The 14,615-nt window shown below is 37.4% G+C and overlaps 1 protein-coding gene across 1 annotated transcript; it reads right to left on the bottom strand.

Moving 5' to 3' along the window:
* Positions 1 to 947: 947 nt before the first annotated feature.
* Positions 948 to 13,360, bottom strand: LOC144665932 (glutamate receptor ionotropic, kainate 2-like). The gene is made up of 16 exons (XM_078527218.1): positions 13,249 to 13,360; positions 12,283 to 12,384; positions 11,927 to 12,061; positions 11,521 to 11,760; positions 11,043 to 11,251; positions 8,775 to 8,816; positions 8,558 to 8,677; positions 8,131 to 8,262; positions 7,698 to 7,802; positions 7,249 to 7,368; positions 6,780 to 6,974; positions 5,747 to 6,107; positions 4,810 to 5,172; positions 4,336 to 4,506; positions 3,240 to 3,388; positions 948 to 3,031 (listed from the first exon to the last, which is right to left on the bottom strand). The coding sequence occupies exons 2-15, from the start codon at positions 12,368 to 12,370 to the stop codon at positions 3,243 to 3,245; spliced, it is 2,427 nt and encodes an 808-aa protein (XP_078383344.1). The 5' UTR covers positions 12,371 to 12,384; positions 13,249 to 13,360; the 3' UTR covers positions 948 to 3,031; positions 3,240 to 3,242.
* Between the last annotated feature and the right edge of the window lie 1,255 nt (positions 13,361 to 14,615).

Here is a 14,615-nt window from a genome sequence, read left to right as displayed (position 1 = left end):
TATTATTTTTAGGTTTGCTGGGACACAGATGTAAATTTTGGCTGTCCACCTATTACAATGCATACAATGGACCTAACTCTTGGATGATTAGTAGCTGTCAAAAGAAATTTAAAATTGTATTTGCCACCTGCCGTTGTCATAAATTACCACTTCGTTTGGGTATTTATTTTCGATCATGAAACTCAGGGTAATTTGTAAAAAAACTGAAAATGAAGTTATCTATTATTTATGAAAAAGTGATTTGTGGGAGTTTACATCTCTTCTGTTTGTATTAGAATTTCCTTTTCGATTATCGACGATATATTTGGTTTTAACCATGGTTACAGAATCAATAAATAATTGAGCAAACGTTTGTTAGTCCTATCGAATTATTATTTACATGTTACTTTCAACAGCCGAGGCCTACTTATAACCGTAATTTTGGGATGGAAACCTACTGATTGAAGTTGATTTGCCGAGGAAAATTAAACAATTAAACCAATGCTGAAAATAGTAACCTCAAAGGGTGACAAAAGTCTCCTTGCATTCAAGTTTTTTGCTACCCCTTACCGAAAGAGTAGTTAAAATTTAGTCGAAGTCATTTAACAGAGCAGTTTTTGCATTGAGAAAAATGAATTCTATAGTTAACTTCTTGTTTTAAGATTCAAAAAAAAATTCACGTAACTAATAAAGGGAATAGTGTTGTCAGCATTTTTAAGTGAAGCGAGAAAGAAAACGGGAAAGAGAGAACGTAGTTTTTGTTAGATAGCAAGGGAACACATTTCCTTGTTTACTTTTTTAAAGCTTAACAATATTTGTCAAATAAAATAATTTCATCTTCATCATCCATTAGGAAGAAAAGATTAAAAATTTGTGATCCTATCAATCTTATCCGCTGACAAGAACAAAAATATAAATAATTTCCGAAAATTTTGATCCATTCCACAAAACACTAACACACAACAGCAATACTTACCTGTTATTAGTGAAGTACCAAGGATCTTAATTTGACTCGGTATCGCTGTATTCTTTCAGCATCCGTTCAGTGTAAATTTCAACATCTGCTTAATCTTAAGTAATTAGCCATGGCTGCATGTCAAGTAAGATCTTTTATGTATAGATAAATCACATGCTGATGTGTAACACCAAATGTAGCAGAAAATGATTTTCTTTTTCTTTACATTTACAATACACCTCTGCAGGGTAATGTTTTTGACGAATATACCACATACGTCACAGCCAAAGTTTAGTATTCAATGCAAAAAATGTAAAGTAACATTTCAAATGCTAAATAACAAAGTCATTCAATTCCACTGAAAACCACAGGTAACCAAAGCGTACTATGAGATTTTGTATGGATGTACTACAAGACCTTCTATGGATTTGAAATAAAGTTGAGAAAAATATCTGTTACCATTATTGAAAAGCTATAATAAAACTTTAAACCTAAGCTGGTGCCACTTTTTTGTCTTTCTAATGCTTTAGAGAGCCATACGCACGATTTTCGTTTAAACGGTCTGTCACAAACTGTTGAAACCAAAAAAATCCATACAAGCTCTTATAGTACAACCATACCAACTCTCAAAGTATACGTTGGTTACCTGTGTTGAAAACAGAAACACGAAAGCGATTTTTCACAGCAAGCCATTTCATTTTTAGAACGTCTATTTCACTGTCCCCAATAAACATTATCGAACGGCTCTTGTTTGGTGAGAACCATTACTCTTTAGCGACTGAGACGAATTTTACTCACGATATTCCAAATTTCCCCGGGGGGGGGGGGGGGCACTTCCTATGAATGGGTTAATGGAGATGTGCCGCTGGATGGGGTCGCCTTTTCAAGCATTTTGTATAGGGTGACTAGAATGGGGTCACAATTTTCCGGGATTTTGAGGGTAAGAAAATTCTGGCAAGTTGTGATTTATAACTTTGAAAATACGTTTCCGTTAGAGTTCGTCTGCTTGACGTGCCAATAATTGAATAGGTGTGTTTGTTTCTTTGTTTGATTTTGTCACTTCCCTCCCCACGTGTCAATTCATTTTAGAATGACTTAGTTAAAAGAATTTATACGGTAGACCCAAAAACAGAAAGTGACTAAGTTGGGGTCGTGAAAATTATATTTACCCAAAAGTGACTAAGATGGGGTCTATTATTGGCCATAGAATGTGACTATAATGGGGTAGGGGTTCTAAGAGGCCTGCGGCACATACCCAACAAAAATTGACCCGCGTACTCCCCGGGCAAATTTCTCACTCCTACAACGGACAAACTGTTCATTGCCCCAAAAATAATATAGAGATAAATATAATAAATATGTAATAGAGAGAAAGAATAAGAAAGAAAGAAATAAGACAAGACAGAAGAGAGAACGAAGACAAAATCGTTTATTGAAAACTTACTTGTTTAAAATTACAAGCAATACTTCTGAAGAATATGAGTGACGAAACCTATTAATCTATTCTTGTTAGCCTTGCCTCGGATTTTCCTAATGCGTAAATATGCGCATATATGGATGCCTGTATTTTTTATGCCTGTATTTCAGTGTAAATAATGCTGTGTTAGTGTAATTTATTATTCTATCTCAAGTTTCATTACAACGATGTGCATTTAAATCTAAAGTAATGTAAACTAAAATCTAACGAACGTTAAATAATAATCACAAGAAGTAATGATTATTGGTATTTACTTGTGGGGTAATGTTGCTATTCAGTAAGAAATGGTTCCCTCAGATTCCTTACATACTTTACGTCGAGTGATTTATGTAACTATAAACTATCTTCATGCAAGCCACAAGGAATTCTCGCTTGTGCTCTATCGTTAAACCGAAAATCAACAATGGCTTATATTCTGACCAAGCGTCAATTAATTATAGTTTTTAGATCTCAAGTACGGAAGCTTACTGAAAGTCGTGATGAGAACTTGAAAAAAAAAACATTGACTTTAGTATTAGAAATTAATTATAAAACTGAGGTTTATTGTCATCGTTTAAACCAGATAAAAGCTAACTGAACCGTCAATCTCAGGATCATTTCGCGGGGAACGATTCTTTTGCCTACAGACAAAAAGGAAACAGTGTGTGAGTAAGCTTATTGCATAAACCATGCTTATTGCGTGTAGACTTTATGGTACTGATCCACGCCAGGAAAACACTAAACCTGAACTAGAAAAAATAAACCCGGAAAAAACCACTTATTAAACCAATTATTAATTACACGTGGTAACCTTTTGATATTCTGCTAAAATGTTTTCTAGTCACAAACCTTTCAGTTAAGTCGAGTTACTTTTGCTTCTGCTCTTCGCTTCCACAAGATTTCTGCAATCAGCGTCAGGAATGCAACAACTATTCCAACACCCATCACGACATACACTCCCAGCATGCTCATCAGATCGATACGCTTTCGAGAAAGAACTAAAATGAAAAAGAAAAAGAATGAAAATTAGTATTGAAAGATTCCGCAGAATTAATGCTCGTTAGTGATTAGGTGACAATGTCAGATGATTAAGAAGATAGTTAATAGAATATGTGGTAGAAACCAACCACTTGTCGGCGGTGCACTTTCGATCTGTAGCTAACCTCCAGCGCTCGATCAGGTTAAAACATTAAGGCTTTCGAGCGTTCAATGTATTCGAAGCAAAGTTTCTTTATGCTTGTTGTCTCCGTTTTCTGCCTTCCTTTTTGCAATTTGTGCGTTTTTATTTTCCATAATGTCAATGTAGCGAACAACAATAATTGTAGTCTTTGGTAAGCTCTTACGTGTTTACGGTTTCCTGTGAGCTAATGAAAGAAGATAATAAATGAATGACGAATGACTGACTGAATGACTGACTGACTGACTGACTGACTGACTGACTGACTGACTGACTGACTGAATGAATGAATGAATGAATGAATGAATGAATGAATGAATGAATGAATGAATGAATGAAGTAATGAATAATGAGTCACGAGTTTAACGGTCCGGCGGTATTCCTCTCCATGGGAAGGAGGTGGGAGGCCTAATGGTTAGTATGCTGGACTCCGGAGCGAGCGGTCCGGGTTCAAGCCCTGGCTGAGGTCATTGGAAAGTGTTCTTAGCAACGCACTGTACTCTCTCAGTGCCATTGTCAACACATATAAATGAGTACCAGCAAATTTAATGCTGGCCATGACTCTGTGAAGGACAAGCATTCCATCCAGAGGGGAGAAAATACTCGTTATAGTCGCTTCATGCTACTAAAACCTGGGGGAAGCTCTGGCCTGATGAGCCACATGGCTCAAAGGCAGATTTACCTTTACTTTTATTCTTTCTTAATAAACTGCCTATAAATCACGCTTGAGCTTTTAATAAAACAATACAATTTTCCAGTTTATCTTACTTGTTTCTTGTTCTTTAGGACACTCGCTTTTATTATCCCACCATTTCCGCCACAAGTTGTTAAGAAAATCGTTTTCGTGTAAACGTAGAATGGCCAGAGTGAAATCATCCACGTGGGGATCATTTGCCTGGAACGCGAGTGCAAGTCCTTTAGCTATGTTAAGCCCTGAGACTGGATGAATCGAAGAAATTGGTTAATGAATTTACGCTTTATAATGGAAAGCGTGGTTGCCTAATGGTTATTGCGCTGGACTCCGGTCCCGGTTCGATCCCTGGCCGGGGTCATTGTGTTGTGTTCCTGGGAAAGACACTTTACTCTTATAGTGCCTCTCTCCATCCAGGTGTCTAGTGGCTCCATGCTATGAAGCTCCGGCCTGATGGGCCACTAGGCTCGTATCCAGACTTTACCTTTACCTTGCCTACTTACGCTTTATATTAATTATGTTTATGTTTCAAAACTGTTTTAAATGTTTACCTGTTGTCAGATCGCAAGGCTGTTGGTTAGCAACATATTTCAGAAGTGGCCCATCACTATAAAACAGAAACTTGTCCTTTTCTCGTACCCATTGGATACCTTGAGATGTACTTTTGACTGTGGTACCTTCCCTTTGAATACTATGCCAAATTTTCTTGTATGGTTCATACTGACTTGTCTTTAAGAACTCGAGCGTACTGGACGATTCAAGTACTGCTACTTGATAAGAGGAGTCCACGATGTCTTCAAGGTGATGGATCGGATTCTGTGCGTTTTTTACTGTTAAAAACGCGGCCAGATTAGCAGTGTATGTTGATACCAAGATCAGAACACAGAACCAGTAGGTTCCAGTGAGAATGCGACCTAAAGAAAATCGAGTTTACAGTTAATATTCGTCTCTTAACTATGAATCCCGGGGCCCTTCAGCCTGTGTAAACAACTAACTTTAGTCCAGTAGTTTGTTTTTCTAGATGGTTTAAAACATGTTAATGTTAAATTAGGCAGCTGAAATAAATTAAAGCTAACGGAAAATAGTTGAAGTAAATTGCTTGCGTTTACGCTTTAAAGAATCCTTTATTGGTCTGCATTTGGCAAAATGTATGATTTACGGCCGATATTTGGAAATCCTTTGCTTTTTGGCAGATGTGATGGTATGCTATTTAACCCATGTTTTTGCCCCCCCCCCCCCCAAAAAAAAAAAAAAAAAAAAAAAAAATTGCTCGATGCATGCAACAAGGGCTAGGAAAGGGGATAAACTACATTAGCCAGGTAAGCTTGAAGTGTATATTTTGATGGTTGCACTACTAGACCACCACATTTGCTTGCGTTCATATATACTCTTCTGGAGCGACGCGAAGGCAATGGGATACCGGGTCTATCTGCCGCTGTCGAAGATCGAATCCCTGAATTTGCTTGCAAACCACTTTTGCCTTCATACCTGACAAACTCCTCGGTGTGTTATCAGCTCCTTGTTGCAGCAAAGATGCCAAGGCAAACCACACACTGTTGAAAAAATTGAACTCTTCCGATGTTCCTCGGGAATGGTTATCTTTGTATCCATAAGGACTGAAGTAGTTTAACACAAACACAGCAACAGAGATGACCACCAGGCTGGCTAGGGTGGCGATCCAAACGTAGTTGTCAAAGGGATTCATAAACTGTAACAGATCAATTGGCCCACTGGAAGATGGTTTCTTCATTAACAAATCTTGCGTGAAGTGCATGTAAGGCACGCTGAAGTCCACCACTTTCTCGCGACGCTCAGTTATGGTTAGTGCCGCAACGGCAACATCGGCACGCTTTGGACAAAAGGAATCATTGTATTTAAGTCAGTTTTTTCCTCTCCACTGGGGCTTGCCATCTAAAGTGCACTAACTAATAACTAAGAGATTAAGCTTCGCGTTTGATTTTCCCGCGAACAGCAAAAGATCAACTTTTGCCGTTTGCAGTTTGCTGCCTTTTACATCAAAGTAAGTAGTTTCGTGTCTTGTGTGAATAAGCAAATTAGTTTCCATTGTTTTGATGGATTTATTCAATAATTAGAGAAAAAGTAAACACCATCAGCCGCTTTCTGACGTTTGTCGTTAGAACGCGAAGCTTAATCTCTCTAATAGCACGTTTAAGTTAACCGTGTTGTCGAAAAAGGATGCAAAGTGGAAATACAAGGCTCGTCCGTTCGCGAGTAACCCAACTCAATATAGCGCTTACTATTACAAAATCTTAACCAGTAAACAATAAAAATTACATGTCAGCATTTGCCTTTAAAGACATCTCTCACATTAACAAAACTTGAAATGGTATCACTGCGTATTCAGAATTAGAACGCTAACTAACTGGCGACCTTCGCTTTTAGGCTTGCCTAAATCTATATATAATTCTTTTATAATTAAGATCAGATAAGAAGGTCTAGTTGTAAATTATTTGATCATGAAATGAAATACAAACAATCCAACATTACGATATTTACAAACCTTGCTTATTAACTCGCCAATCATCCCATTCCAAGTTCCATTTTCTGTTTCGCCGCCGTACATCCCGTCTGGGGAGGGGTAGATCTCATACGTAAACTTGAGATTTCTTGCCAGTTCATTCAGCAGATCAATACAGTATCCTTCATATGAGAAACTTCCATCTGAATTCTTCTTCTTTATAACAAAAGGTGCATCCTGTTTTTGGTGAGGTAAAAAGACAAGACAAAACTTCTCAACGAAAGCAAAATATTCAATAAACTATATTATAGAGAGTAGCGAATAGTCCTATCAATAAAAATGGATTTTCTTTGACTACTCTTACAATATCATAAATCTGTTACATCAAGGACGAATTCATTAACTATTCTATGAATTTATTAACTATACTATATATGAGACTTGGGTTGGTTTGGCAAAATAAGAAGCGGAATTGGGATCTCCAATTTCCAAAAATGAGACAGACACTAACCGCTACAACGACAGCTCTGAGTTTTCTTCCCTGCAGTATTTTCCTGGTTGATGAATTCTCCACATTGTGTAAGATATTCTCAATCAAAACGGCACCTTTAGATGAATTCCACGTACCAATCTAAAGATTAGGAAAATAAAGTACGCATTAGACGGAGAAAGCGAAAAGAGGCGAAATATACACCTAATAAATGTGCACAGAACATATTTCAGATGGCAGAAGGTGGCACCCCCTCCCTCTCTCTTTGAACAGTTAAGACATGTTAACACTGAGTTTATGCTCCCTTTACAATATTGTGTTTATTCAATTGAGCAGCATACATACAAACCAGGTAGTTGTCTGCAAAAGCAAGCATAGAATAGCTAAGAACGTAAAAGGGTCATATTTACAATCTACATAGCGTACGTTTTTCAGACATTGCGGTGATCTAAGATTTCTTTACTACTCACACTTTTGAATAAATTGTTTCGTAGGTTTAAAATTTCCAGTTCAATTTTTCTTCTCTTTCCATTCTCGTTAAACTTGACGGGACCAGTTAAACCATCTAGAGAAACCTGTTTAAAGACGAAAAAGAAACGAGGACACATACAACTGAATTATGGCTATTAGGAGGCCCGGTGACCAAGCTGACGTTCAGTAAGTTCGATTCTGGATTGACCCCTGTACTGTTTCCATGCATTTTTTCCGGTATTTCGCAGTATATATTGAAATTTAGAACCAATGAATATGTGAAAAAAAACGGGAACCAAAAAGCTGAAACTTGTTGGAAACAGGTGGCTTTTAAAGAACACGAGCCAACAGAGCGAATTTGTTGTAAACAGGGTTTACAAGTTTAAAAAGAGGGCATATGCATGTCCCTAGATTAAACACATAATGCTATACCTCTGTAATGCACGACAACACTGCATCCATATCTTTAAAAGTAATAGCAGACCCATCCATCTGTGAACACGGTTTCTTGTTTACGGCCTGGCTGATAACATTGGCAGCATCGAAAGCAAGTGCAGCAACGTCCTGTAGAAATATTGATTTTAGATAGAGAGTTACATAATTGTGGGATCATTTGTGTATTCTACAGTTTTGACTAGAAAATATTATCAGACCAAGACTTATAAAATGTCGTTAAGCATTCGTCTGGATGTTAGTGTTGAACAGTCCCTTAAATAGGTGAATCTCCAAAGCAGACACCTATTTTGATATATACCGAAAACAGTTTACCCTGAAGTGTTTTAAATTTCAAACTTCGAATAATAATAATAAGTCTAGATGGATGACTACAGCCCGGCTCTCAAGAAACTCATTAGCGTACCTTGGTGGTATTATTACTTTGAACTGCTTGCTCTAGTTTGTCACTAGTTGAGCTCTGTATGTATGGAAGCTTGAATGCTAAAACCATATTGTTTCCGTCACTGCTAACGTTTAACGGCACCTGATAAAATGCAAACAAGGTGAAACAACGCTGTATTATAAAATGACTGATAATGAACAGAATGATTAAACACAAAAAACGAAAATAATTATCAAACCTGTCCTTGAAGTATCCATTTATTGCTGTGTTTACAAGATCTCTGCAATGAAAGAAAACGAGAAGATAGTTCCCGAAAATGATTGTTTATTAGTTAACTTCAATGAACATTGTATAAGAGACGCTCAAAATAACTACAAGTATCATGGAATATTTGTATAGTTAGTTATTTGTTCAAAGGAAAGACGTGTTAGACTGGTCAACTGCCTTAGAAAGCGTAGGATTCGAAGGTCCATTTTTTAAAAAAAGAAAAGAAAATGGACGACATTTTCGCCGCATCATTTGGAGACGACGAATTTGACTGGCTACCTACTTTTTACGTAGAGCCTGAAAACTAACATGCAGTCATACAGAAAGTACTGTTGTACATACCAAAGAAAAAGCAGCTGTAAACAGTTTCTACTAGTACTGATGACATTGTAAACAATACCGAAATAAGCCAGTTCATGAAGAAAAACAGATACATTAACGCTGCGAACAAGACAAAAACTTCTTTCCTAAAAGTTGCATAAAAAATGGGGTTCGTCCTTCGGCCAAGAAGACAATTGAGGATATCCCATCTAGTGAGCATTGCAGACTTCTCTGTCGTTTCTTTATGAATGTAAGAAAGCACTACGGCGACTCCGATTTTGGACCTTGTAGTTTTAACTTATCTGATAAGATATATTTTAAAGTATAAAAATGGTTTAAACAGATCTAAATATATATAAAAGGATACTCTAAATTTTCGATCGCCTTCTGCGGTCTTCTTCAGAGAATGATGGATTTTGCAAGGTTCGCAGAATTCTAATAGGTTGCATTGACGTTATTGTTCGTTGCCCCCCTGGGGAGCAACTAGCGATGCGTAAACCCTTGGGAAGGGCGCTCTTTCGTTTATAGTGTTTTTGTCGAGGAAGGAATGTAAAGACCCCAGAAACAGTCTTTTGTTCTTGCTGCTTACACCTGTTTCAAGAATTTCGGCGTAACTTGGATGTATGTCGTGGCCGATTTCTGCATGATGTTTAATTGCGGAGTTGATATTTCCGTTTGTTCCGGGCTTGTGTTCGGCTCCTCGCGATTTCCAGCTTCTTTTGCTTTCCCCAACGTATGCAAATGAGCATGTCCTGCAAGTCACTTTGTATACAATTCCTTTCAACCGCTCTTTATTCGGTCGGTCCTTGGGCTTTTTGAAGATATTTCCTAACGTTCGTACTGGTTTAAACGCTGTCTTGATGTTTTCGCGGCTCAAAATCCGTCGAACGCGCTCCGACACTCCTTTCACATACGGGATGGACGTGTATGCTTTCGGATTCTCCTGGGTTCTTGGTTGCGTGTTTGTTTTGTTTGACTCGCCAGCTGACTTGATGAAGCTCTCGGGATAACCGTTAGCTTTTAAGTCATTAATAACGCGTTGTTTCTCGTTTTGTCTTTGCGCAGTTGTTGATGGAATGCACTTAGCTCGGTCCATTAGAGTCTTAACGACAGCTCTCTTGCTCTGCGCTGGGCTGTGTGAATGGAAGTCTAAATACTTGCTCGTATGTGTGGTCTTGCGGTATACACCCACCTCGATCCTATCATCCTCATTAACGGTGTTGTTGGTGTCCAGGAAGGCTATGCTGTTCTTGCCCATAGTTGTTGTAGGCATCTCCACTGTAAACTGAATGTTGGCGTTTACAGTGGAGATGAAAGGAATTGTATACAAAGTGACTTGCAGGACATGCTCATTTGCATACGTTGGGGAAAGCAAAAGAAGCTGGAAATCGCGAGGAGCCGAACACAAGCCCGGAACAAACGGAAATATCAACTCCGCAATTAAACATCATGCAGAAATCGGCCACGACATACATCCAAGTTACGCCGAAATTCTTGAAACAGGTGTAAGCAGCAAGAACAAAAGACTGTTTCTGGAGTCTTTACATTCTTTCCTCGACAAAAACACTATAAACGAAAGAGCGCCCTTCCCAAGGGTTTACGCATCGCTAGTTGCTCCCCAGGGGGGCAACGAGCAATAACGTCAATGCAACTTATTAGAATTCTGCGAACCTTGCAAAATCCATCATTCTCTGAAGAAGACCGCAGAAGGCGATTGAAAATTTAGAGTATCCTTTTATATATTTTTAGATCTGTTTAAACCATTTTTATACTTTAAGCTATGACCACAGATCGCTCCAGCAGTTTTATTTAAGATATATTTAATAAGATATATTTTTCTGAAAACTAATTTTAACAATCAAGAACATTTCTTGAAAGAGATACAAGACATAAAAGACAGAAATACAGATAAGTATACCTGTTGTAGCAAAAGTTCAATATTTTCTTTGTTGGCGTAAAACAGAATCACCTCAGCTTCAAAGTTTTCAATTTGCCCCATTGCTCTCAATATTGGTGCTGCGGGATCCTTACCACTTTCACCCTGCTTGGAAAGCTGAATAAAATTCACATTCAGCTTTGATCTCTGGGATATGAAGTGGAAGTATCCAGCTTCAGGCCAACGACCCTCTAAAACATTACAAGGTAAAGATATTGTGAAAAGAATAGATAATAAAAGGACGTATTTATGCAGTTGGTTATTTTGGGTGGTGGTTACTCTTGTGCAGAACATCTACGTAAGTAAGGAAAATCTGGCACTACAAGGCTAAGAAGAAGAAGAAGAAGAAGAAGAAGAAGAAGAAGAAGAAGAAGAAGAACAACAACAACAACAACAACAACAACACTAATAACAACAACACAGGTTAAAGAGATCGTTTTCTCAGCAAAGGTCTTTTTACCGTCGACTAAAAGTACAATATTCTTCCATCCAAACATGTTTAGTATATCAAGTGTAGCATGTGCGTAGTCTTTGTATCCTGCTGACATCTGAATAGCTTTTACACATTGGTCGAATGGCCCACTGTCACCATGGAGACGAATAAGAGGAATGCCTGTAGCTTCAGAGAGTGCGCATGCGGACGTATTGGTCTGGCTTCCCTCGACAAGTGCAACGACGTTTTGTTGAAGAAGCAACGATGCTGAAAATGTTATGATTTGCAAGTCAAATGTAATTACCAAAATAAAATTAAGAAAAGAAAAGAAAATACGACAATCTTAAACAAAAAAAAAAAGAAAAAACGCTATCAATAATAATGTTTAATGATAAACGATCATGATGTTAAAACTCTATTTAACAGTTCGTACCTTGATTACAAAGATCGATCTTTTCTGGTATTTTGAAGTTTTTAAAGATTATCGAGGAAACATTGCTCGCATCAGAAGTGTGGTTGACGAAGAAGTTCATTGCATCATATTCTGGTAGATATCCATTAAGAAAACCTGCACGAGATTGCACAAGAGAAGAAGAGCATTATGGTTTGTACATGAGTTTCCAACATCCAGAAATAACAAACACAAATAGCCCTATTATACCCCACGTCGAAACTTACTTTATGTAATCGCAAGCCAAATTGCCCAGTACGTACAAAAGCTATATACACCCGTCAAAAACACAAGTTGGGTTAAAAAATTGGACATGAGTATGTCCCTCAGTTACTTACCGCAATTAAATGTTCTGTTTGATGAGAATACCTTGGCTACGAATGAAACAAAAATTATCACCAAAGATTTGATAGCGCCTTGCCGCATGATGAATCCAAAAACTAAAAAAATAATAACATTAAATTATAACAATAAGTTGTAGCCTCAGCAAACCTTATTGCAAGTTGATGTTGAACGGGATCCAACAAATCGGTATGTTTCATAAAATAATCATGTGAAGAAACTTATAATAATTTGCGTTTACTACGTTAATACAGATTACGTAAGCTTTCGGTTTTTACAAATTCTCATAATACAAAATACGTTGTTTCGATTTAATTCAAAATACAGCAGAATTTTACAAAATGCTGCAAATTTTATTACAAAATGCAAAGTGAAGTTATTACAAAATTCCGCACAACATTCGACAATAATATGCATTACCATATCCTTTCATTCAAGATCTTCGCGAACTCCCGATGAGAAACCTTTGCATAATTAACTAGGACAATTCAACAACGGGTTTGTTGTAATTTTATCATTTTTCCATAGTTTTTTTTTTAGAATTTTTAAAGAACTTTAAGAGCAATAAGAAAAAACATTTGTTCAGCTTAGAATTTTTAACACTTGTGCGAGCTAGGTGATGAAAAAATGTCAAAAAGAGAATATAATATGTAAAGACAGCTTGCGAATTTTCCCCTGGCTTTAAATATCTTCGTTTAACTTATCTAAAACAAGAACTATAGGCGAACAACGTATAGGCTCCACTAACAAGAAACTCAGTAATACATACTTGTTATTTCGTCTTTACCTATAAAGGATCTTCTTCATTATACCTATTGGTAACTAAATATTAGCTAGGTGCGGTGAATTTCAACACTTGCTAAAACTTAATTAGCTGTCTCCGCATGCCAAGTAAGGTCTTTTTATATAGACAAATCACATGCTGTTGTGGTTTTACTTTTAAGGCTAAATTTCATACTTACTCTGGTGAATATTACCACGAAGTTATCACTCTTCCAATTAACTTTTATCTTCCATACTTGTTATAAAGGATACTCATTGTCATAGATAAATATTAGTCAAGTGTGGTAAATTTCTACACCGCCTTAATCTTAATTAGGCTAATTAGCTGTCCCTGCAAGTCAAGCTAGACATTTAATGTATACAATTGATAATCAACAGTGAGTTGACAAAAGGTAAATAATCCGACGTTTGTTCAAATAATCCGGCAGTTTGTTTACCTTTATCAACTTCCTGTTGATTGTCAACCGAGTGTTTCACCTGTCCGGCGACGCGGCACAACAGCTTCTTTAGAAACTGGTAATCTTCCTCATTTATGCATAAATGCATCACCTGCTGCTGTTTACAACTTTATTCAACAGAAAATGGTTTCACTGTTTAAGGCATTACACCGCTATGTTTTTAAAGTACATCACAAAGTTGCCTTTGTCAAGTGTAGTAGATAAGTCTAGCAAAAATAACTAAGCAAACATACGGAATCGACTTTTCACAGCAAGCCACAACATCTCTGAAACCTTTATTTTGATATTGTTACTTATAAACAGTAACTATTTTAACATTGTTTTTAACGCTGTGCCCTGTTACCAATTATTTTTAAAGCCAATGACCTGCACTGTTCGGATCCTTTGTATTTCGCTTTGTTTTAATACACATAAGTTCGGCAGGTCCCTGGACTTACTCACCTCAGAGGGTAGCAATAGTAGCGCCAGCCATAGCCATTTGTTTAAGCCCCCTATAGGAATCAACATGTTGGGATAATATTAAAATACTATAAACACAGGCTTTTCGCATGCGACGGCCATTGTATTCACGGTCGTAGCTTGGGGAGGGGCCGGAGCATCTCCCCTCCCTCCCATATAATTTTGATGGACTGGTTTACACAGCGGTCACATGTTTTAGTGCACTTGTTTGAAACTGCTTAGCCATGTTGGTTTTGCCTTTTGCCTTAGCCATGTTGGTCTTAACACTGTTTTTAAAGCTGTGCCCTGCTGCCAATCGTTTTTAAAGCTGATGATCTGCACCGTTCGAACCCTTTGTATTTCGCTTTGTTTTAATACAAATAAGTTTGGCAGAGAATTATCTGTCTGCCACGAATTATCCGTCTGAGACAGGTTAATTCTCTAAGATGAGTAATTCGTTTGCCTGAGGCGAATAATTCCACGAGATATAAATTCGGTGTTTACAAGAATTACGGAGAGAAATTATTCTTTGGCTGATTTGTCGAATCAGCCTGAGAGGAGTTTTACCCGCCCATTATTCGTCTTAATTGACACAGGAATTGTACGTAGACGAATTATTCGTCTCAGATGGATAAATCGTATATTCGGCG

Source organism: Oculina patagonica, chromosome 9, assembly GCF_052425735.1.
Source record: "Oculina patagonica isolate OP01 chromosome 9, crgOcupat, whole genome shotgun sequence".
Lineage (NCBI taxonomy): Eukaryota > Metazoa > Cnidaria > Anthozoa > Scleractinia > Oculinidae > Oculina > Oculina patagonica.
The sequence above is the reverse complement of the archived record's forward strand: the minus strand, read 5'-3'. Positions and strand labels throughout refer to the sequence as shown.

Coding starts and splice junctions, on each gene's coding strand:
- LOC144665932 (XM_078527218.1), bottom strand. CDS start 12,370: ATGCGGCAAGGCGCTATCAAATCTTTGGTGATAATTTTTGTTTCATTC. Junction 12,062..12,282: donor AAACAGAACATTTAATTGCG/GTAAGTAACTGA, acceptor AATCTCGTGCAG/GTTTTCTTAATGGATATCTA. Junction 8,817..11,042: donor TTGAACTTTTGCTACAACAG/GTATACTTATCT, acceptor CTTTCATTGCAG/AGATCTTGTAAACACAGCAA.